The sequence below is a fragment of the Mercenaria mercenaria genome, chromosome 7 (genome assembly GCF_021730395.1).
Source record: "Mercenaria mercenaria strain notata chromosome 7, MADL_Memer_1, whole genome shotgun sequence".
NCBI classification, from domain to species: Eukaryota; Metazoa; Mollusca; class Bivalvia; order Venerida; family Veneridae; genus Mercenaria; species Mercenaria mercenaria.
Window position 1 is genome coordinate 6,145,286 of NC_069367.1, and position 23,383 is coordinate 6,168,668.

At 35.3% G+C, this 23,383-nt stretch overlaps 1 protein-coding gene across 1 annotated transcript in view; it reads left to right on the forward strand.

The window, feature by feature from the left end:
- LOC123555066 (intraflagellar transport protein 81 homolog) overlaps positions 1-22,867 on the forward strand; it is a 28,341-nt gene extending 5,474 nt beyond the window's left edge. The window contains exons 4-16 of the mRNA XM_045345613.2: positions 163-168; positions 1,070-1,250; positions 2,518-2,673; positions 3,826-3,936; positions 4,809-4,893; positions 6,846-7,009; positions 7,877-7,972; positions 9,191-9,340; positions 10,603-10,752; positions 11,687-11,905; positions 14,690-14,779; positions 15,972-16,126; positions 18,010-22,867. Coding sequence (XP_045201548.1) covers positions 163-168; positions 1,070-1,250; positions 2,518-2,673; positions 3,826-3,936; positions 4,809-4,893; positions 6,846-7,009; positions 7,877-7,972; positions 9,191-9,340; positions 10,603-10,752; positions 11,687-11,905; positions 14,690-14,779; positions 15,972-16,126; positions 18,010-18,262 — 1,816 coding nt within the window. The 3' untranslated portion in view covers positions 18,263-22,867. The remainder of the gene's footprint in view (positions 1-162; positions 169-1,069; positions 1,251-2,517; positions 2,674-3,825; positions 3,937-4,808; positions 4,894-6,845; positions 7,010-7,876; positions 7,973-9,190; positions 9,341-10,602; positions 10,753-11,686; positions 11,906-14,689; positions 14,780-15,971; positions 16,127-18,009) is intronic.
- The last annotated feature ends 516 nt before the right edge of the window (positions 22,868-23,383 follow it).

Consider the following 23,383-nt stretch of genomic DNA (forward strand, 5'->3'; position numbering starts at 1 on the left):
TAATTTTGAATTAAGTATTTTTTTAAAGTACCGGTAATTGTGCTGTATTTTACTACACAGTTTGACATATATGTTATAATGTTCTATACTGTAACCGAATTGCATAAAGCCTGACTTTCAAGTTAATGGTTTTATTAATTTTTATTTATTTTCTTTTTTCAGTGATGTGTAAGTATAGTTAATATCTTATTGTTCATAGCTCACTTCTGTGTGTACTGCCGGTAATCAGTTTTTAGCATGTTAAAAGTCACTTAATTTACATTGAGTTATGTGTGTCATTGCTATAAGCCTGGCCATGTTGAAATTACTGTGGTATCATTATTGTTCATGTAGGATTAATTTTTCGCGTATTTCATGTATTGATCATTGTGTGAATTTGAGACCGCGCATATATGGAAACATAACATCTTTATCGCATGTCGGGATCAAAATGTGTGAAAATTAAGACTGCGTGAAAATGCCCAGTTTGGCTTATCAGCGCAACTTCATGCCAGTGAAGTTAAATGATACCACAGTATTAAAGGTTTTGATAAGGTATTGGACAGATAATGGTACTCAACAATTTACATTTGATTACATAATCTTCTGGTCCTACTTCAGTAATCTTCAGTCTTATATAACGTGGCTCAAACAAGCCAACTTGGATAATTCTGATTTTCATTACTGGTCCTTTGCCTTAAATTCTGTCATTGAATTACACAAAATGTGTTAAGTTTTATAAAAACAAACCATACCTTTAGTCGTTTTACATACTGTTAGAAGTTTAAATTTGTATATGAAGTGTTTTAAGATCAGTATTGAAGTTTTCTGAAAGAACTGAATAGGAGAAAATATTCTAAAGTTTATCCTTCTAAGTGGGGAAAACCAAAACAAAATTCTAAAAGATCTAGAAATGTCACAGGAGATTTTCTAAAAAAGTAGGCAGTCACGGAGCTTGACAGTTTGAGCCCCACAGCTTTATCTCAGTTTTTACAAGCGGTGAATTCTCTAAACATAAAGATTTCTTTACAATTGAGCTTTGACAATTTTGGCACAATTTAGACCGATATTTGATGGATGTGTTTTGAAGGAGTACATTTAGGACGGGCTTAGTGCAGGGAGATAAGCCCATCACTTACCACATCATGGAATGGATGCTGAAGAATATTCCAGGACTGCAGAAACGAGCCTACCTGGCCAAGTTTCTTGTGAAAGTTGAAGTTCCGGCTGATATAAAACAGGATGATCAGATGGTGGACCTTTATCAGCAGGTAAATAAACTCATGAACAAAAATGTTGTACCAAATATATTTTCATTGTGAAAATCATCTGTATACTGTGAAATCATTTAAATTCGCTGGCATGAAATTTCGCACAAACGTGAAAAAGGACTGTTTCGCGCGGACTTTAATTCGCGCATTTTCAATTTATAAATGAAAAAATAAAATTCAAAAATTGTATTAGCGCAGTCTGAAATTTGCGCATCGGTTCTAGCACGAAATATGCGAAAATTCGTCCTACACGAATAAAAATGATTTCACAGTATTTTGGACTGGTTTACAACATGGAAATAGATTTCAAAAGCTTTAGAGAAGATTACACTGCTTTAACATCTTTTAAAAAGAAATTTGAACTGCCTTAACAGACTTCTTCCAAAAGTCCTTACATGTTAGCAACAAAAATGTTGTTTTAAGAAATTGTTCGAAGTAAGCAAAAATATTTGCAGCAAAATTTATTAAATTATTAATCTGTCAAAATCTACTTTAACATTTCTTGAAACTTGTCTGAATTCATACCTGACACTTTTATTAGTTTTCAGATAGTTTTGATTTATTTTTGGCTTTAACCTTTATCATGCTGGATAGAATTTATTCTGCTTTTGCGACCAGTGTAGATCATGATCAGCCTGTACATCATTGCAGTCTAATCATGATCTGCACTGTCTGCTATTCAATCAGTACCATTTTGGTATACAGCCCTTTTAACAGTTATTAAGTTAATGGTTCTATCTAAATTGAAAGATGGATGACTTCATTATAGAAATTCGTGGCCTCAACGCGAAACTAGTCTATCTGCTTCTATTTCTATATACACATAGACTAGTTTCGCGTTGAGGCGACGAATTTAGTAGGGTAAGGGTTAAACACCTAGGAATGGTGAGTTTTTGAAAAGTAATACAAAGGTGATGACAAAAGGAAATTTGCCCGCCCGCTAGCTCAGTAGGGAGAGCAATGGTCTACGGATCGTGGGGTTGCTAGTTCGATTCCGGGGCTGGGCGTATGTTCTCCGTGACAATTTGATAAAAGACATTGTGTCTGAAATCACTCGTCCTCCACCTCTGATAATTCATGTGGAGAAGTTGGCAGTTACTTGTGGACAACAGGTTTGTACTGGTACAAAATCCAGGAACACTGGTTAGTTTAACTGCCCACCATTACATGACAAAATACTGTTAAAAAACGGCATTAAACCCAAAACAAAAAAAAAGGAAATTTAAACATCTTGCTATGCATTTGTGATTATCTTTGATTATTTTAGTATGAAGAATTGATAGAGACTTTCAAGGAACTTCACAAGCAGGCGGAGAACCTGAAGAACTCTGGGTACAACACAGGGGAGATAAGAAAAGATATATCCAATATGGAGGACGAGAAAGAACAGCTTATCAAACGTGTTGAACGATTGAAGAGAAAGGTAGATACAAGTGGACTAAAAATCACTTTCTCTTCACCAATATGGATTTGAGCCTCACTTGTGGCATACTATTCTCTTAATGTGCGGAAGCCGTCCAGCTGGCTTGAGGAAGGTTGGTGTTTCTACCAAGGTGCCCGTCCATGATGAAATAATGCCCGAAGTGGTTCTCAGGTCTTCCTCCACCATCGAAAGCTGGAGAAGTTGCCATAAGACTTTTAATCATAACTTTTAGTCATAGAAACATGTATCATTTAATCTTCAGTTGTGCAAAAAAATGAAATGGCTTGTATTTATTTTTATAATGATAATTGCCTTTTTATTTCTCTGAAAAGTGAGCTTACTGCTGAGCGAACAAATAGACAAATACTTTAATATGTGATAAATTTAATATGCAAATACATCATTTCAAAATTAAGTCATTGTGTTTCCCAACTTTGTTAATTTCCTAAGAAGAAATTGTCATTTAGCTGAGAGCAGTTTTAGAACACTTTGGTAAATGGGCAAACTGTCTGAAATTGGTAAATATGAAAGGACTGTTGAAATTGCATGTACTAAGTAAAAACAGAAAATGAAACCAAAAACTTGCCTTTGTACATACACATACTAAATTTAACTTGATATATATACAGTCAATTTAGAATTGGAAGTTTTTCAACTTCTTTCTGAGAGACTTGGAAAAAATTTATCTGAAATTTCAGTCAGTCCCTAACTCGTAGTAATTGTCTTTGTCAGGAACTTAGATGATCATAGATTTGTATAATTCTGAATTGTTAATAATAAGGAGCAGATGGTGGTTAGCTGGTTGAATTGCACTGCTATGTTTCGTTAGCAATTTAGAGTGCGGAGTGCCATCTGTTCCACACCAGGGCTTTCTCGACCATCCAGGTGAAAAAAGAAACCTTTTAACCATTAACATGCTGGCAGCAAGTGATTCTGCGTTTGCGACCAGTGTAGATCATGATCAGCCCGCAAGTCCATGCAGTCTAATCATGATCTGCACTGTTCGCTATTCAGTCAGTATCTTTTTAGATAAGCACCCCTTTAAACAGTTAATGGTACTGTCCAAATTGAAAGAATGACAAGTTCATTATAGAAATGTAGCAGGGTAAGGGTTAAACCAGGGATTATTTCTACATGTAATGTTTTGTTTAGGTTGAGCAACATCCTAATGCTAATACGATGATGAATGTGGCCAAAAATCTGAGATTGGAAAGAGATAAAGAAAAGAAATTGGCCGAGCAGAGACAGGAGCAGTTAACTCTGGTAAGAATGATAGGAAGGTACAGGTACTGCATTTATAGATAGCATCCCTGTACACTTTGGATCGAAAGGCCAAAGAAAGATGGTACATGTAATTGTTGTAGCATGTTAAATCTCAGATTGTTCTAATCTCCTTAATTCTAGATGGTGGGCTATCTAAAGGTTGAGTTTAATTGTAATGTAAAAAAAACACAAAATGTATAATTTAGATGAATCTGTATGCCATGAACAAATTATCTCAAACACAAATAATTGCGAAGATGGCACTAAAGAAGCAGGTCTTTATGAATAGAAGTTGGCATTTTCCAAACGGAGTATAAATATTAAATTAAGAAATATTCAGGTAGTAGGGCTATTTAGATATGAAATAAAGTGTGTAGTAAAGAAAAAAACAGTCAACCAGAAACAATAGGGTTATTATAATCATGGTAATCACAGCTTGGTCTGGGATGCTGTATTCAGCTCGAATGGAGTTTTGCAAGGTCGGATTTAACGAGGCAGGCAGCACCTGAGTGATCTGGCCGTGCAAAATCTGCAAGAGTTGAAGACAAAATTCCACATCGAGCTACTGTTATAATGACCCTTTTATTATATACTGGCCTCCACCTTATGTTTGTTGTTTTGTTATTGAACAAAATCTTCAATAATTATCAATGTTAAGATGGAACTTGGTTGTGTTTTTTATGTGCACTATTCATAGAACTGTGTCAGATCATGCATATTAATGAAAGTAGTCTTGTAAAATACAATACAAAAGATACAATACGGAATATTTTTCTGCTTGTTCATATCATATTTACTTGTGAAATACAAGTCAGATTAAAAGAAGTTATATACTAGGTAATAAACTAAAATATTTGATATGCACTGTACAGATTCAGCACTCGGAACAGAAGATGAAGCGTCTGCAGCAACAGTTACATGACCATAGACAGGCTAGTGTAGGAGCTACTGCCGAAGGTAATCACACACGACCCATATCCACCAGTGTGTAAAGTCTGAATTTTAAACTTTAAATCAACCCTTATCATGCTAGACACAATTGATTCTGCCTTTGCGTCCAGTGTAGATCTTGATCAGCCTGACATCTATGCAGTCATGTGAGGAAGCCATCCAGCTGGCTTACGGAAGGTCGGTGGTTCTACCCGGGTGCCCGCTCGTGATGAAATAATACACGGAGGGGCATCTGGGGTCTTCCTCCACCATTAAAGCTGGAAAGTCGCCATATGACCTATCGTGTGTCGGTGCGACTTTAAATCCAACCAAAAAAAAATCTATGCAGTCTGATCAAGATCTGCACTGTTCATTCAGTCAGTATCGTTTTGGTAAGCAGTTAATGATACAGTCCAAATTAAAAGATGGGCAAGTACATGATTATAGACATTTAGCAGGGTAAAGGTTAAGAACGGCAAATATTTAAGTTGCTATAGCCTCATTTTATAGCAGATCTATACTGAAGAAATTTTGAAGAGTTTTCAGTAGCAGAAGAATCCACAATTGATCTAAGTTCGTTACAGTATATAGTAATTTAACAATGGCAAAGCATAAAAAAAATTCATCACTTTAATGATTTAAGTGAACATTTCATACTTAAATGTTCATCAGTAAAGGCCCAGGAATGCACTGAAAGAATTTTTTCTTAAAGCTGCTTGCTCGAACTTTAATGTGCGGAAATCCTTCAAAGGTTTTTAAATTCTTTTTTTCCGAAGATGGTCATTCATAGAAGCTTTACCAGTTGAGAATAAAATCATTTTACAATATACTTTAACACATACTGCTTTTTATACGCCCGGATGGAGTGTATTATGTTATGACGCCGATGCCCGTCTCTCCGTCCAGTTGTTAGCAATTTTGTGTCTGCTCTTAATAATGAACCCCTTGAAGGATTTTAAAAAAACTTGACACAAATGTTCACCACATTGACAGATGACATGCAGAACGCATGTTTTGGATGGGTTGCTTGAAGGTCAAGATCACATTTAGGGGTAAGAGGTCATGTGACTCGTTTTGTGTCAGCTATGTAAATCTTCAACTGCAGTGCTCTTGTTACGTCTTTTGATATACTGGAAAAGCATTTATTTTCATTAGGGACTAATTTGCATAGATTTCATTGTTGCATCAGTCCACAAAAATAAAAAAATGAGCCCGCCCGCTTAGCTCAGTAGGTAAGAGCGTTGGTCTACGGACCGCTGGGTCGCGAGTTCGATCCTCGGGCGGGGCGCATGTTCTCCGTGACTTTGATAAACGACATTGTGTCTGAAATCATTAGTCCTCCACCTCTGATAATTCATGTGGGGAAATTGGTAGTTACTTGCGGAGAACAGGTTTGTACTGATACAGAATCCAGGAACACTGGTTAGGTTAACTGCCCGCCGTTACATGACTGAAATACTGTTAAAAAAACGGCGTTAAACCCAAAACAAACAAACAAACAAAAATAAAATGATTTCACAGTACACTTTAGCTCGACTATTCGAAGAATAGGGGAGCTATCCTACTCGCATCAGTGTGAGCGTCACATAAATGTTAAAGTTTTCGTACCACCTAAATATTTTCAAAGTCCATTGAAATATTGCTTTCATATTTTGCATACTTTTTTACCATCATGACCCTAGTCTGGAAAAAGGAGGAGGCAACTCTATCAAGCATTTTGACTGAATTATGGCCCCTTTTTGACTTAGAATATGCTTATAGTAATGTAAAAGTTTTACTCATTGCTTATATTATACTATCAAGCACTGAGAATAGTCAAGTGTGCTGTCCACTGACAGCTCTTGTTGTATGTCGATGTCAGTTCTGCCTTTACAGTGAAGAAAGCTGTTCAAATATGATCTCTTTTATATGATGCAGTAAATTGTTGAGAAAAATCAGTGTTCATTTACTGTATAGGCTTTATATTTACTAATCTTTAGGTCTGTTACAAAGACTTGAGGAGGAGAGTCGAGCTAACAGTTATATTGTGAAGGAGAGATTGCCTAAAGATATAGAGTCAAAGAAGAAGAGTGTTGCAGACCTACAGAAGGTTGTTGCTGAACCGGCCATGGGTCAGGCTGACCTTGAGGAACTCCACAATAAGGTTTGTACCTGTTCTGTTAACCTTTTGTATACTGTGAAATCCACAAATTCATATCCCCACGAAATTGCAGTTCTGACCAAAACAACGAAATTTCATGCCCACAAAATTAAATGATTTTGCAGTATTTATATGCTTGATTTTCATCAGGACTGGTTCAAAACTTTATAACTATTAAATACTTGACCAAAACAATTTTACTGGGGATGATTAGTTCCCAACTTCTTTTTACTGTGGGGAAGAGTAGTGAGTTAGTAAATAGTTCTCCACCTCAGTTTATTGTGGGTAAGTTGTAGTAATTGACTTCTCAGTCTCACATTTTGTTGGAATGTTGTTATGATTTAGTTCTCCACATCACTTTATTGATGAAGCCCGCCCGCTTAGCTCAGTAGGTAAGAGTGTTGGTCTACGGATCTCGGGGGTCGCGAGTTCAATCCTCGGGCGGGGCGTATGTTCTCTGTGACTATTTGATAAACAACATTGTGTCTGAAATCATTAGTCCTCCACCTCTGATTCATGTGGGGAAGTTGGCAGTTACTTGCGGAGAACAGGTTTGTACTGGTACAGAATCCAGGAACACTGGTTAGATTAACTGCCCGCCGTTACATGACTGAAATACTGTTGAAAAACGGCGTTAAACCCAAAACAAACACTTTATTGATGAAAAGTTGTAATTGATTAAGTTGTTGACCTTAAAGTGGTAAAGGTTAGACTAAAGAAAAATCTTGGAAAACTGTTCTGAAATAAACATTTAAGACATGTATAAGTGTCATACACTTGTGACAGGACGCTATTTTTCTAAGCCGGGTTTCAAACTACATATTTTTGTGTTGGATTGCTCAAACATTTTCTTTTAAATTATCCCCATAGATCCAGGACTTGAACACAGAGATTAATCAGCTGGTGGAGAAGAGAATGAGGAGTGGAGAACCAATGGATGATAAACTCTCACTGTTTAGACAGCAGGTAGGTTACTAGTGTAACATTTCGTGTTACAAATTTATGGTCATTTTTAGCTCATATGATTTTTTTTTAAAAAATGAAAAATTGAGTTATTGTCATCACTTGAGCGGTTGTCGGCGTTGGCGTTGCCTGGTTAAGTTTTATGTTTAGGTCAGCTTTTCTCCTAAACTATCAAAGCTATTGCCTTAAAACCTGCAACACTTGTTCACCATCATAAGCTGACCCTGTACAGCATGAAACATAACTCCATCCTGCTTTTTGTAAGATTTATGGCCCCTTTTGGACTTAGAAAATATCAAATTTCTTGGTTCAGTTTTATGTTTAGGTCAACTTTTTCCCTTAAACTATCAAAGCTATTGCTTTGAAACTTGCAACACTTGTTCACCATCATAAGCTGACCCTGTACAGCAAGAAACATAACTCCATCTTGCATTATTGCCCCTTTTGGACTTAGAAAATCATTTTCTTGTTTGAGTATTATGTTTAAGTCAACTTTTCTCATAAACTGTCAAAGCTATTGCTTTAAAACTTGCAACAATTTATCACCATCATAAGCGGACGCTATACATCAAGAAACATAACTTTGTCCTGCTTTTTGCAGGAATGATTGCCCTTTTTAGACTTAGAAAATCATGGGTAGGACAATATTTCTATTATACAAAAAAATCAGATGAGCGTCAGCACCCTCAAGGCGGTGCTCTTGTTATGAGAGTTTGGGTGTCTGTTTTGCCACCGCGTAAAAAGTACTTTTTGCTACAAGTGCTGTAAACTGGTAACTGCATAAATATTATTTTAACAAAAGTCAGTATCATCAGTATAAGTAAACCCTGCACTTTCTTTTGGTTAGCTTGATGAAATTTAATCACACTCATAAAATATGCCCATGATACTGTATACATGTGCTTGTGATGGTCCAAGTTGCATGTCAGTTTCTTGTTGCTTGATGGAAATATGAATAAATAAAATAAGATGGTCGGACTCACAATAATCATATTAAAATCTTCTTTTGTTTGGTTTTGGGGTTTTATGAGTTCTTTAAACTGGTTTCAATCTTCCCATTTAGACTTGTAATTATGATTAAAGTTAGACTGGTTTCTGGCTTCCCTAGTTTTACAATGGAATCTGTTGTTTAATTTAGACTGATTTGGACTGATTTTAATCTTCGTGTCAGACTGGTACCTGTTACCTAGCAATATGTAAAAATGCGTAATTTACTTGTAGGCTGCTATTATTGCTCACAAGAAGGAGAATGCAGCTGAGCAGCTTAGGGAGGCGAGGGACGAATACTCCAGACTAATGCACGAAGTTGACGAGAAACGTGAGCTGGCAAAACAAGCTTCTGGAGGGGGTGAAGTCCTTAAAGGCGATGAGGTTTGTCTTGTTAAGATGTTGATAATACTGTAAATGCTTGAAACAGACTTTAAAAGGCTCATTAATAGAAGAGTTACGTAGTAATACTGATAAAAAGGTACTTCTTCATTCTGCCATGTTAGACACTTTATAATAATGAAGTGAGAACTAAAAAGTCAATATGGGGTCCTCCAAGGCTGAGTGGTTAAAGTCTCTGACTTTAAATCACTTGCCCCTTACCAGTGTGGGTTCCAGCTTCAGTTGGGTATTGAATTCTTAATGTGAGGAAATCATCCAGCTGGCTTACAGAAGGTTGTTGGTTCTACCCCGGTGACTGCCCGTGATGATATAATGTACAGAGGGGCATCACCATCAAAAGCACCTCAGCCTGAAAGTCGCCATATGACCTATGATCATGTTTGTGTTATGTTAAACAAAACAAAAGAAACAAATAATAAGTAAATAAGCAGGGCTACTGGGCAATACTGGTAGTAAATACATATATTTTTACTGTAGCATTGCTAAAATGTAGGATGGTAAATATGAAAGACTTAAATTAATCTGATCATAACCTCACTACAGATAATAAGACAGTGTTATGTCTTAGGGTAGAAGGCATCACTGGACTAACTTCTTATAAGATGCAAAAGAATTCAGAGTTAGTTTATATTAATTTATTTCAGTTTGATTGTGATTAAAACTTGAAGCGTTTTTTTAATACTCTCTAGTCTGTTTAATGAAGCAGTAGTGGCGTCGTATGAGAAGGAATGGTCATGACCTTTGGGCTGACTGGTCATGACCTTTGGGCTGACACCTTAACCACTAGACCACTGCTCCCCTCTCAGACTCAAAAGAAGCCCACCCGTTTAGTTCAGTAGGAGAGCGTTGGTCTACAGATCGCGGAGTCGCGAGTTCGATCCCCGGGCGGGGCGTATGTTCTCTGTGACGATTTGATTAAAGACATTGTGTCTTAAATCATTAGTCCTCCACCTCTGATTCATGTGGGGAAGTTGGCAGTTACTTGCTGAGAACAGCTTAGTACTGGTACAGAATCCAGGAACACTGGTTAGGTTAACTGCCCGCTGTTACATGACTGGAATACTGTTGAAAAACTGCGTTAAACCCAAAACAAACAAAGACTCAAAAGAGTTCCTCATTGACTTAATGTTTTTCTATTTCCACTCTTACACTCTTACGCTAACATAAATGAATGTGAACAGAATTGAAATGTTGTTGTTACATACATAAAAATAACAAAGACCGAAATTTACATTTTATTTCAGTTCAAGCGCTATGTGAATAAGTTACGTAGCAAGAGTACAATATACAAGAAGAAGCGTTCTGAGTTGGCCGAACTGAAGGCAGAGGTCGGTGTGCTCTCCAGGACAGAAGAAATTCTGAGACAGAGAGATGAAAATATTGACCAACAATTGGTAATTACATAAATTTACTGTAATGATGATTTGCCTACATTTTTTGTATATATAAACCATTCTAAGGAGAAAAAAAAGAAAAGTTTGGGAAATTACTTTCAGATATTTATTTGGTAGACAAAAATTGAAAAGATCCAGTAGAATTCTGTGCCCTTATGAAAAAACTCATCTTCAAACTATGCAGTATGTAATACTACTAATAAAATGGAAAATTCTCTAAACAACCAAAAATATGTTTTGTTCTTTAAAAATTGTCAATAGTTAAAGAATATTCATCAATATTTCTGTTCATATTTGACAAGTGCAGCAAAAAGCATACAGCATTGAAACTGTTCTAGGCAAAGGAGTTGAAGTTTACTTTAAATAAAGACATTAATTAAAAATATCTGGCTGCAGAAGTAAGATTTCTTTAGTTTGATGTTATTCAAAGGGATCAAAAATGTTTATAGACTATTCTCTTAATGAGTTTTATTAGCTCGACTATACCAAGTATTGAGAGCTGTCCTACTTGACCTGGCATAGGCGTCCTTCCGCGTCCTTGTTTTGGTTAAAGTTTTGTTGCTCTTTCACTTTATCTCTGTAATTATTTGATGGATTTCTCTCAAACTTAAAATAGTTATTCCTAATACATTTGATATATGAAGTCATTAAACACTCCGGTGACAGGCTCAGCCACCAGCTTCCTCAGATGTGCCGAGTTTCACTATCCAGCATAGAAATAGTCAAGCGAGCTATTTCTATGCTGGATAGTGAAACTCGGCACATTTGTTCAAACGCTTCAAAATTACAGGAATATGTAACTTGTTTAATGTCTTTAATACCAAAACATATATGAAAATAGTTAGATTAAATAAAAAAGGAAACAATTTACTGATCTATCATAAATTTGTCTCTGAATTCATCCTGAAAAACATTTTTTTCTGCAATATTCCAGTCTGCCTTGGAAAGTAAACACGGTGTTGGTGGATACAGGCAGACTCAGGAAGACCTGGAAAAAGTCTCCTCCAAGAAGAGTACTATGGATCACAAAAAGGGCCAGACACTTGAAGAGATCTCTGATATGGTGAAGGTTCTCAACAAGAAAATAGCTGAGAAGAAAGGAAATCTGGCGCCTATAATAAAGGAGCTACGGCCATTGAGACAACAGGCACAGGTAATAGATTGGGTGCTTTATAAAAATAATAAAACATGCTGTGAAATCATTAAATGTCTGTGGCATAAAAGTCTAATGGTTTTGTCTGAAACAGCTTTGTCATGGAGAAATGAATTTGGGGATCAGAGATTTGGAAGTTATTTTTTTGGGGGGGTGGGTTGGGGAGGGATTGAATTTCATGGATTGATCCAATCAACAAATCCACTAGAATTAATCCCCAATGAATTTTAGTACACACTTTGAGAAAAAGGAGATGTTATGTGATGGACATATCCATATACATCTTTGTCCATGAATGCTATTATTGAAGTGATGTTTTTGGTGTGCTCAATAAAATGTTTGTTATGGAGATTTTTTGTTAAGATGGTCTAATTTTTAGCTCGACTATTCGAAGAATAGTCTAGCTATTCTACTCACCCTGGCGTCGGCGTCGGCGTCGGCGTCGGCGTCGGCGTCGGCGTCACACCTTGGTTAAGTTTTTGCATGCAAGTACATACAGCCATCAGTGAAAGGCATATAGCTTTGAAACTTATTTCTTCTTTTTCTAGGTCAATTACCAACCTCTCTGGGTCAAGTCCCATAACTCTGACATGTATTTTGAGCAAATTATGCCCCCTTTTGGACTTAGAAAATTTTGGTTAAAGTTTTACATGCAAGTTACTATCTCCAAAACTAATGCAGATATTGATTTGAAACTTCACATGTGTCTTCGGGGTTATAAAACTAGTTGATAGCAGCAAGTCCCATAACTCTGACTTTCATTTTGGCCAAATTATGCCCCTTTTGGACTTAGAAAATTCTGGTTAAAGTTTTGCGTGCAAGTACATACAACTATTTCTAAAAGGCATATAGATTTAAAACTTATTTTTTTTTTTCTAGATCAATTACCAACCTCACTGGGTCAAGTCCCATAACTCTGACATGTTATTTGAGCAAATTATGCCCCCTTTTAGACTTAGAAAATTTTGGTTAAAGTTTTACATGCAAGTTACTATCTCCAAAACTAATGCAGATATTGATTTGAAACTTCACATGTGTCTTCGGGGTTATAAAACTAGTTGATAGCAGCAAGTCCCATAACTCTGACTTTCATTTTGGCCAAATTATGCCCCTTTTGGACTTAGAAAATTCTGGTTAAAGTTTTGCGTGCAAGTACATACAACTATTTCTAAAAGGCATATAGATTTAAAACTTATTTTTTCTTTTTCTAGATCAATTACCAACCTCACTGGGTCAAGTCCCATAACTCTGACATGTTTTTTGAGCAAATTATGCCCCCTTTTAGACTTAGAAAATTTTGGTTAAAGTTTTACAGGCAAGTTATTATCTCCAAAAATAATGCAGATATTGATTTGAAACTTCACATGTGTCTTCGGGGGTTATAAAACTAGTTGATAGGATCAAGTCCCATAACTCTGACTTTCATTTTGGCCAAATTATGCCCCCTTTTGGACTTAGAAAATTCTGGTTGAAGTTTTGCGTGCAAGTACATACAGCTATTACTAAAAGGCATATAGATTTGAAACTTATTTTTTCTTTTTCTAGATCAATTACTAACCTCACTGGATCAAGTCCCAAAACTCTGGCATGTATTTTGGGCAAATTATGCCCCCTTTTGGACTTTGAAAATTCTGGTTAAAGTTTTACATGCAAGTTACTATCTCCAAAACTAATGCAGATATTGAATTGAAACTTCTCATGTGCCTTCGGGGTTATAAAACTAGTTGATAGCAGCAAGTCCCATAACTGATATGCATTTTGGTCAAATTATTCCCCCTTTTGAACTTAAAACTCTTTTGATATTTAACTTTTTTGGGTAATATTTTCCTGCTTCTGGGTCAATATTTCGAATAGTCGAGCTTGGCTGTCTTACGGACAGCTCTTGTTAGTGTAATACTGGTCCTTGAACTATGTCATTTTTTCCCATTTTTTACAGTTCTTTCCCAATGCATATTTTTTGGTCTGTATTTGTTTGTAATGTGGATCTTCATTTTCCAGATAACTCTTCAGAGTTAGAAAAAAATAAATCAGAAGCAATTCCCAGCTTATCAGTAGCAACTACAGATGGAAAAAAGCTTCATTTGAGCCGTGCCATGAGAAAACCAACATGGTGGGTTTGCAACCAGCATGAATCCAGACCAGCCTGTGCATCTGCACAGTCTGGTCAGGATCCATGCTGTTCGCTTGTAAAGCCTACTGCAATTAGAGAAACTGTTAGCAAACAGCATGGATCCTGACCAGACTGCACAAATGCACAGACTGGTCTGGATCCATGCTGGTCGCAAAGCCACTATGTTGGTTTTCCCATGGCACGGCTCATTTCACTTCATATGTTAAATATGTTCATATGTTTATAATTTTTGTTTACTAGAAAAGAATAACATTTTTATTTGAACCATTTTAACATAATATATTAAGGGAGTTAATTCATATGATTTTAAAGTTACTTCATATAGAGTTACTTTTCATGCACTTAATTTTGGTTTAAACAGTTATCTCAGAAAATACAGTCTATGGGGAGGGGTGTTGCATTTTTCAAAGGGGAGGAGTATTGATACCCACATTTTGCCCTCAAAAATTAATAAAATGTAAATTTTATTAAGTGAATATAACTATAAATCAAGCTTTCATTGAATACATTTTAACAATTCTTACTATAGTAAAATAAAGCTTGCAGTAAAAAAGTATTTTTGTTGTAAAAAGTAGAGGTGCGTTTATTTATGGCATTATGGTCAACAGATCTCAAAACTTGACTTATTTCAGTATTTGTCTATCTTATTGTAGGAGCTAACTCAGGAATACAATGAGAAGAAACATACATATGATACAGCGTCGGCAGGTTTAGAGGCAAATATGGCAAAACTGGAACAGGAGGTATGTACTTAAACCTTTACCCTGCTAAATTTCTAAAATGGACTGGTCCATCATTCATTCAAAGGGGTGTTCACTGAAAATTTGCTGACTGAATAGCAAACAGTGCAGTCTGCACTGGTCACAAAGGCAGAATTACTTGCCGCTGGCAGACTAAAGGTTAAAAGAAGCTATGTAAGGCTTAAAATAGTTGAGCCGTGCCATGAGAAAACCAACATAGTGGGTTTGCGACCAGCATGGATCCAGACCAACCTGCGCGTCTGCGCAGTCTGGTCAGGATCCATGCTGTACACTAACTGTTTCTCTAGTTGCAGTAGGCTTTAAAGGCGAACAGCATGGATCCTGACCAGACTGCACAGATGTGCAGGCTGGTCTGGATCCATGCTGGTAGCAAAGCCACTATGTTGGTTTTCCCATGGCACGGCTCAGTTCATCTTTGTGCCCTTTCAACAAGGTGGGCCAAAAAGATTTCAACTTGTAAAACAGTCATATGTTAAAACCTTCCCACAGTGTGTATATGTACATAGAAATAGAATATTTGATGATTCATAGTTCTCGTAGCTATGATGCATTTTGTCTTAGTTTCCAATTATACATACAGACAGAGGTCACACTTCCCATTTTCCTGTAAGATGTAACATTGCAAACACAAGGTATGGTTAATGTATATCTGCCATAATTCACATGTCAAGTATGTTTAGTGGTCATTTTGGGGAAGCCTGTGTAAAACAATTTTCTGTAGTTAACAAGTTTTTCACTGAATTGTAATTAGGAAATTAGCAATTTTGACTTGATCCATGACCCGCTTTCTTCTGCTATAGGTAGTATTAGCTGTCTTTAAGGAAGAAAAACACAAAAACAAAAATCAGTTTTTCTGCTTGGCCTGTATTCAACAGCCTCTGAAATTTTGACATGAAAGTGCTAAATTTGCTTTTTTGCTCTATCACTTTTGAATCGGCACAGATTTTAATGAAATTTTGCGTGATTATTCAATCTGTAGTTACACACTGCCCAGCAAAGTTTCATAAGGACACATTCATTATTATTTTAATCATTTGCTACAAACAAAGTTGTGGTAAATTGAACATTTTCCTATTTTTAGCAAAAGTTTCAGGCTGACTTTGAGTTATTCTGAGTCGTTTCAGCATAATTCTTAACTATATTCTAAAAAACTATAATTTTGTCTTACATTCAGGTACGAGGATTACACGAGGAGAATACACAGGAAGAATCTCGGTATCATTATCTGCACTGCATGATGGGAATCCTGGAAAAACAAGAAAAACGTGTACAAGAGGAAATGAAATCTTACACTGCTCATGATATATCAGCCAGGAAGAAAAATTACAGGTATAAACACAGAAAAAGACTAGTATCAGGAAAAAATATACACAAGTCACCTTAAATACCACATATATAGGGCAAAAAGGAAAACTATACTTAAAGAATCAATCTTGATAGTTTCCTGTTAAAGGGACATACCTGCAAATGAATATCAATACTTAAAAGAAAACAAAAAGAACTTGCAGTATATATAAGATAATAATTTTCTTAATTCAATATTATTTAGATCTAGATAGTATAATGCACAGTCCAGCCTGTCTTAAGCAGTCATTCAAGCAGCTACACAACCTAGCTGTTAAAGGCAGATGGCTTCCTATGACGGGTTGGTCATTGTGGGACATATGCTGACTGTAAACCTTTTTCATGCTTGACATGATTGATTCTGCCTTTGTGACCAGTGTAGATCATGAACTGCCTGCACATCCGTGCAGTCTGATCATGATCCGCACTGTTACCTGTTCAGCCAGTATCTTTTTGGTAAACACGCCTTTTTACAGTTAATTGTACTGTCCAAGTTGAAAGACGGACAAGTTCATTATAGAAATTTAGCAGGATAAGGGTTTAAGGCAAGTGGCTGCTTAATTCAGGTAACTACTAAAACAGGTTCAGCTTTTATGTATATAACATCTATTTTTATTTCTGTTGGGTGTAGAATTCTTCTGAAAATCTTTTTTTACATGTTTTGTTGACTACTATTTAAAAGTGTGTTGAAGACTTTAACTCTAAATGCTTTGAACATTCAGAATTACTTTTTTTTACTTTCTTTAAAATAAAGTGCTTTCTTATAATTTAGAAAAGAAAACATTAATTTAATAAGGTGTGCCCCTTGAAGGTTTTTTAATGGTGTCTTGTTAATTAAAATGTAATGTTGTGTTTATTTCTGAAATATGCCTTTAATCATATTTGAATGATTATTTTTTTTGTGGCTAATGAGACAGTCAGGCAGACTCTCTAATACTAGTGGTTTTTAGTTTAATTAGTTATATTGAAAATAATTAGCTAATATGCCTACATAATTGCAGGTTGAAAAATATAGGTTGATGTTTTCCTTTTTGGTAAACAATCAGTTTTGTTCATTATGACATAAAGAATTCTTGCTGGATATTATGAAAAATATGTTAGCGTAGGGAAAGCTGTGTAATAGGTAGACAGGATGTGTTTTGGTGAAATGAAATGTACTTTGCTACATCATTTAAAGGTGTTCAAACATTGTAAGCTACAATTTATGATGTTCCATTTTTCATATTTTCTGTAACAGATTTATGTCAACAACAAAAAGACTGTTTATATAGAATTGAATAACCATTAAAAATGTATGTTTTATTATTTTATACATTTTATAATACCTGGACCCCCCCCCCACCCACACACACACATTTGATAATTTATGATTTTTTTAAAAAGTAGACTATTTCTTTTTATTTAAATTTAATTTCTGGTGTTACAATTTACATTACATTTTGATGGATATTGTGAACTTTTTGAACCAAAAGACAAGTTTTAAAACAGAGTAAATTCATTTACTTTTAATCTGTCTTGGTTGCACAACCAAGCATCCGTAGTAGGCCAAAGAGGTAATAATGATTAATGTCATGTAAAAATGTGGTTTTCAGCTTAAAAATTTTAGTTTTGCTACTATGATATGTGTATAGAGTAAAGAACAGATAAAAGTATGCTGTTGGACTGTTATCAACATACCACTCATATGATCCAAAAATGATATCTTTATATGTATCATTTACATTTCCATTTTCCCAATTTAGACAAATTTTGAAGACATTTTCCCAATTCTACTTGTGTTATAGGCATTCCCAAAATGTTTTAAAAAAGGCCTGAAACCTGATGGTCAATTTAGAATTCAGAATTTTCTATTTCTTTTCTTTTAATAGGGAAATGTATGTAAGAAAAATACAAGAACAAGAAAATTTAGCCAAGGGTTTACGTGAACAGCAGAAAGGAGTCAGAGAGAACCAACAGGGGGCGTTGCAGCAGATGAAAATGTGGCGGGATATTGAACGTATTATGGAAGTTAAACGTATGTGCCTAGAACGTCAGGCAGGGCGTGGAGGACAGGGAGGAATGGGGTACAGCTATATGGAACAGCCCCCGGCTATGTTAGAAGATGATAGACTTGTACTGTAGAACTACTGGACGTTAAAAGTGTTCTGTATCTATTTCAAGAAAATTATTTATTTTCACTCGAATTACTTCCCTTGTCATTTTAAAGCAGGCATATTTTCTTCCCGGCTATGTTAGAAGATGACAGACTTGTACTGTAGAGCTACTGGATGTTAAAAGTGTTCTGTATTTATTTTAAGAGAATTATTATAATTAATTTTCACTCGAATTACTTCCCTTGTCATTTTAAAGCAGGCATATTTTCTTCCCGGCTATGTTAGAAGATGATAGACTTGTACTGTAGAGCTACTGGATGTTAAAAGTGTTCTGTATTTATTTTAAGAGAATTATTATAATTAATTTTCACTGGAGTTACTTCCCTTGTCATTTTACAGCAGGAATATTTTTACTTGCTATTTTTTGGAAAGATTGTATTTTGAAAAAAAAAATGATTTACTTATGAACTGTCAGAACTAACTAGAACGGACATGATTGACTTATAAGCGTTAAATAGATGATACAATGAAGAAAAAATTAAAGTTGATTATAACTAAATAATTTTTCATTTGTTTCCTGCTAAGAGTGTTTGTTACTTATACTTACTTTTCTTTTAAAAACTATATCTTTTTCTTCAAAATATGACACTGAATATTGCTGAAAGCACAGATATTTAAGAAATTACATTATGTTTGTAGCTTTGCACAGTCAGAGACCACAAAAAGTATTGTGACTATAGGTTAAGCTTCCTTTACAAAATAAGGTCATTTCTAGTTGTGGTTGAGAGTTGTGACCAAATTGAAAAATTCAGATATGTTTGATAAAAAACAAAACAAAATTGAAGTTTTTCCCTTATCTGTGATATTACCTGTTACGATTTACATCAGATACTTTCATCTGATGTTTTGTCACTGATCAGTAAATTTCAAAATTATGCCTGTATTTGTATGAAATAACAGCTCGCTGAGAATGAAAAAGAAAGTTGGACTTTTACTGTCTGTAGAGGGGTTGTTTTACTGTTACGTTCAAGTTTAGTTTAGGTAATTTAGAAGAAAATGCTCATAAATAAAAAAAAATTAAAAAAACAACTAATTCTGGTTACATCATATCACCCTCTTGACAAATGATATTTGTAAGAAGTATGTAACTTGTCAGTGTGTCAGTGAAGGGAAATATTTTATTTTATGTAAAAATAACTGTAGTTTGTTTATTTATTGATTTCATTACTGATAACAAGTCACTACTGCATTCTTGTGGTTTTATCATGTGACCTGTTTATGTTATCATTCTGTGAAAAGTAAATATTGAAATTTTAAATGCATTTGCTTTTGTGGTAAGTAGAAGATAAATGAGCCGTGCCATGAGAAAACCAACATAGTGGGTTTGCGACCAGCATGGATCTAGACCAGCCTGCGCATCCGCGCAGTCTGGTCAGGATCCATGCTGTTCGCTAATAGTTTCTCCAATTCCAATAGGCTTTAAAAGCGAACAGCATGGATCCTGACCAGACTGCGCGGATGCGCAGGCTGGTCTGGATCCATGCTGGTCGCAAAGCCACTATGTTGGTTTTCTCATGGCATGGCTCAAATGTCAGTGTAAGTAAATTAATACAGATATATTTAGCCAAAATTTCCAGATTGTTCTCAAGGGATGTAGGAGAAAATTCCCCCCACCCCCACTCCCACCACCACCTCCACCACCAACAACAACAACCCCAGCTCTATTTGACAAAGGCGGACAAGGTTCCCCCAGACCACAACCACTTTGATCTTGTTGAATGAAAAACAAATAACAGATTAGAAAATGTGACTGAATTTTCAGTGTAACGTAAATCTGGTCAGTGATCACCATTTTATGTTATTACCTCCCCTTATCCTTGTCAGTACCAACATTGAAAGTAGGAAGAATGGCATGTAGCTTTAAAAACATTTAACTGCACATGTGTCCATGGAGATTACACGTGTTTGCCAAAACACTAAAAGAAGACTACCCACAACCAAATTGTTTTTCGTTAATTTTTACTCATTTTAGTAGATTATATTACAAAGACATTAAGAATATGAAATTAAAGAGATGTAAATAAAACTGGATCTGCATTTGATTAACCTTTAGCCTGCTGGCGGCAAGTAATTATGCCTTTGCGACCAGTGCAGACCACATCTGTGCAGGCTGATCTTGGTCAGCGCTGTTCGCTATTCAGTCAGTAAATTTTCAGAGAACACCCCTTTGAAAAATAAATGGTATTGCCCAAACTGAATGATAGACCAGTCCATTTTAGAAATTTAGCAGAGTAAAGGTTTAAGGTTACCTTGAGTAGTGTAAATCATATTAATTCAAAACATGAGGAAAAAGTCCCCACCAATCTGTTTCATCCTGTTCTACTTGATTGAAAGTTTGACAGATGAAAAAGTCTGTGTCATTGACAGCTTGTAATGTAATTGATTCATCACTGATACATTACCTTACATTACATTGCTTAAATAGTAATAAACATTAAAAACTTTCAATCAGATAACCTACAAGTAACCTGACATGTGAAAAAATGATTTAATTAAGGATCTTGGAAGATCACACCCAAAGAAGGAAATAAAATTTATTAAGTTTGATTTACCTGTTCAATCGAAATTCAGTGCTACACGGATACAGGACAAATAAAAAACTAGACAGTATGAAACTACAACCTGAGTCTATCTAGGGGTGGATTCTGGGCAATTTTAAGGGTTGGATGTGTGTTTGGTGGGTCCAAAAATTCCCCGCTGGAACCAAATCCTCCCCATTCCCCTTTGAATCGCCTCTGTTATCTGTGTTTGTTTCAGAGTTCAGTCCCCTTTGAGACTTGTGTTCTACTCGTGCTATTCCGTTAAAAGCTTTTTGAGTATTTCTGAAGTGTTTATCTCTTCTTCACGGTATCTTTTCCAAGGGGAAACAAGTTCTAGATCACTTTTAGATGAACCCTACATGGTTTAGTGTTAAAAGTTGCCTTTAACTAAATGAAAACAGAAAATAGGATGTACTTTTTTCATTGTTTTGCTGTACTTCAATGCATTGTTATATTTTTTGATGTTTCAAGAAACTTGGATGAAATTTACAATGAACAATTTATTTTCAGTTTATCTGTATTCATAAATCTTCAGAATTAAGTCCATTTTTAGGTGCAGGTTTCCGTGATTTTTTGCTAAAGACCCATTTTACATATACCCTGAATTGAAGCAGAATGAAAAAAATTAGAATGCATTATGATCATTGGGCAATTTTACATAATGCTGAAACTGTACTGGAATTTAAAACAAAACCGAATAGAAAACTTACACAAATTGAAAATCGTACTTTGGTAACAGAATGCAGTCTCAACATGTAAAAAGGTCATGTTTTTCCCATATCTTGGTTAACTTACGTGTTTTTGCCCAGAGAATTGGATCAAAATACAGTGTAAACATGAAAACCCTAGCGGATTCTGAAACAAAAAAAATATATCAAATCGGTTCATTAAGGTTCAGTGTACGTGTGAAATGGCCTTAATAATGAATGAAGTCCTGGCTCGTGTATTATGTGTAAATTTTTTGATTTAGAAAATGTGTCCATTTTCTTGTACTTAACAATATGTGTATTGTTCTATTTATTCAAGGAACTATTAAATACATAGGTATTAGTTCTTTGGCTTATTGTGTTATGCTATGGAGTTTACATAGATGGTTATTGTTATAGAATGACTGTATACATTACATTCCGTCCACAGAATTGTCACTTACACAATCATATCATTGATACATATTATTTATATATCAAATTTGTTACTGCTATATTGATAGAATACTTGATAAACAGTGAATTCTAACACGATCCGATTCATTTATTCAACGACAATATATTATTTCTTAAACAACCTTCACTTGAGCGTAGATACATGTATATGACTACTGTAAAAGCAGAAATTTTCGCGAGGGTTTAATTTTCACTATATTTGCGAGGCCCTACATCCCACGAAAATAAATCTGTGCATAAATATTCACCATTAGCATAATTCCATTTCAAGTATGATACCAATTCTACAATTTAGCGAATATTAAACCATGTGATATCAAATTCACAAAATTTTGACCCAGCGAAAATATGTGCTTTTACAGTACCAAATGAGCCGTGCCATGGGAAAACCAACGCGCAGTCTGGTCAGGATCCATGCTGTTCGCTTTCAAAGCCTATTGCAATTAGAGAACCTGTTAGCGAACAGCATGGATCCTGACCAGACTGCGCGGATGCGCAGGCTGGTCTGGATCCATGCTGGTCGCAAACCCACTATGTTGGTTTCCCATGGCACGGCCCAAATGTTTTTTAAATACATTTGGAACTTGGAATCCCGAATTCCAAGAAATTTAGAATTTTACTTCGAGATAGTTGAAATGGATATTTTACAGAAGTGAAGATCGATTTAAGAGAAACAACCTGGAAGATGAACTTATAAAAAAAACCCAGAAGATTTTGTTTTTGAAGTTTTATGTTATCTAAATTTCTAAATTTAGAAGTAGGTGGAAATATGATTTTTATATATATATATATACCTGTCATGTTCACTGATTTCTTTCAAAGATCTGCTCTTTTATTGATACAATAAAAATAAAACTTTACAAAATACAATATCAGTTTTATTGTTTTATATTTATTTGTACTTAGCCTGTACTGAATGTTTGGTATAATTTTATGCATGAGAATCTGTCCCGCCTTATATGTTTGATTCTTAGTTTGTTTGAATGAACAGTTTAAAAAATATATAGATTTGAAACCATGACACTTGATCTTCTTCCACAGGTCATAACGGGCGTTGCTAGAGCTAAAAATAGAATTGTCTTCAAACAATATTTCTGATTTTGAAATCGTGTCAAACAAATAGTCTTTTGGTGATGCACTGAAAAGAATGTTCAAAATATTTTGATATATTTAAAAAAAAAATGGCAGCTGGTCACTTTCCTCCATCTGTATATACTTGAAGGATGGCGTGGCTCGTATGTGCTTTCATACTGTTTTGAGTGGCCTTCAGATACCATGGCTCGCCTGTTAGTATCTGGTCTGTGCCTTTATAATAATAATGATAACAACAACAACAACTGTATTTAAAAAGGACAACATACTTGGCTAGAGCCAGTCTAATGTAAT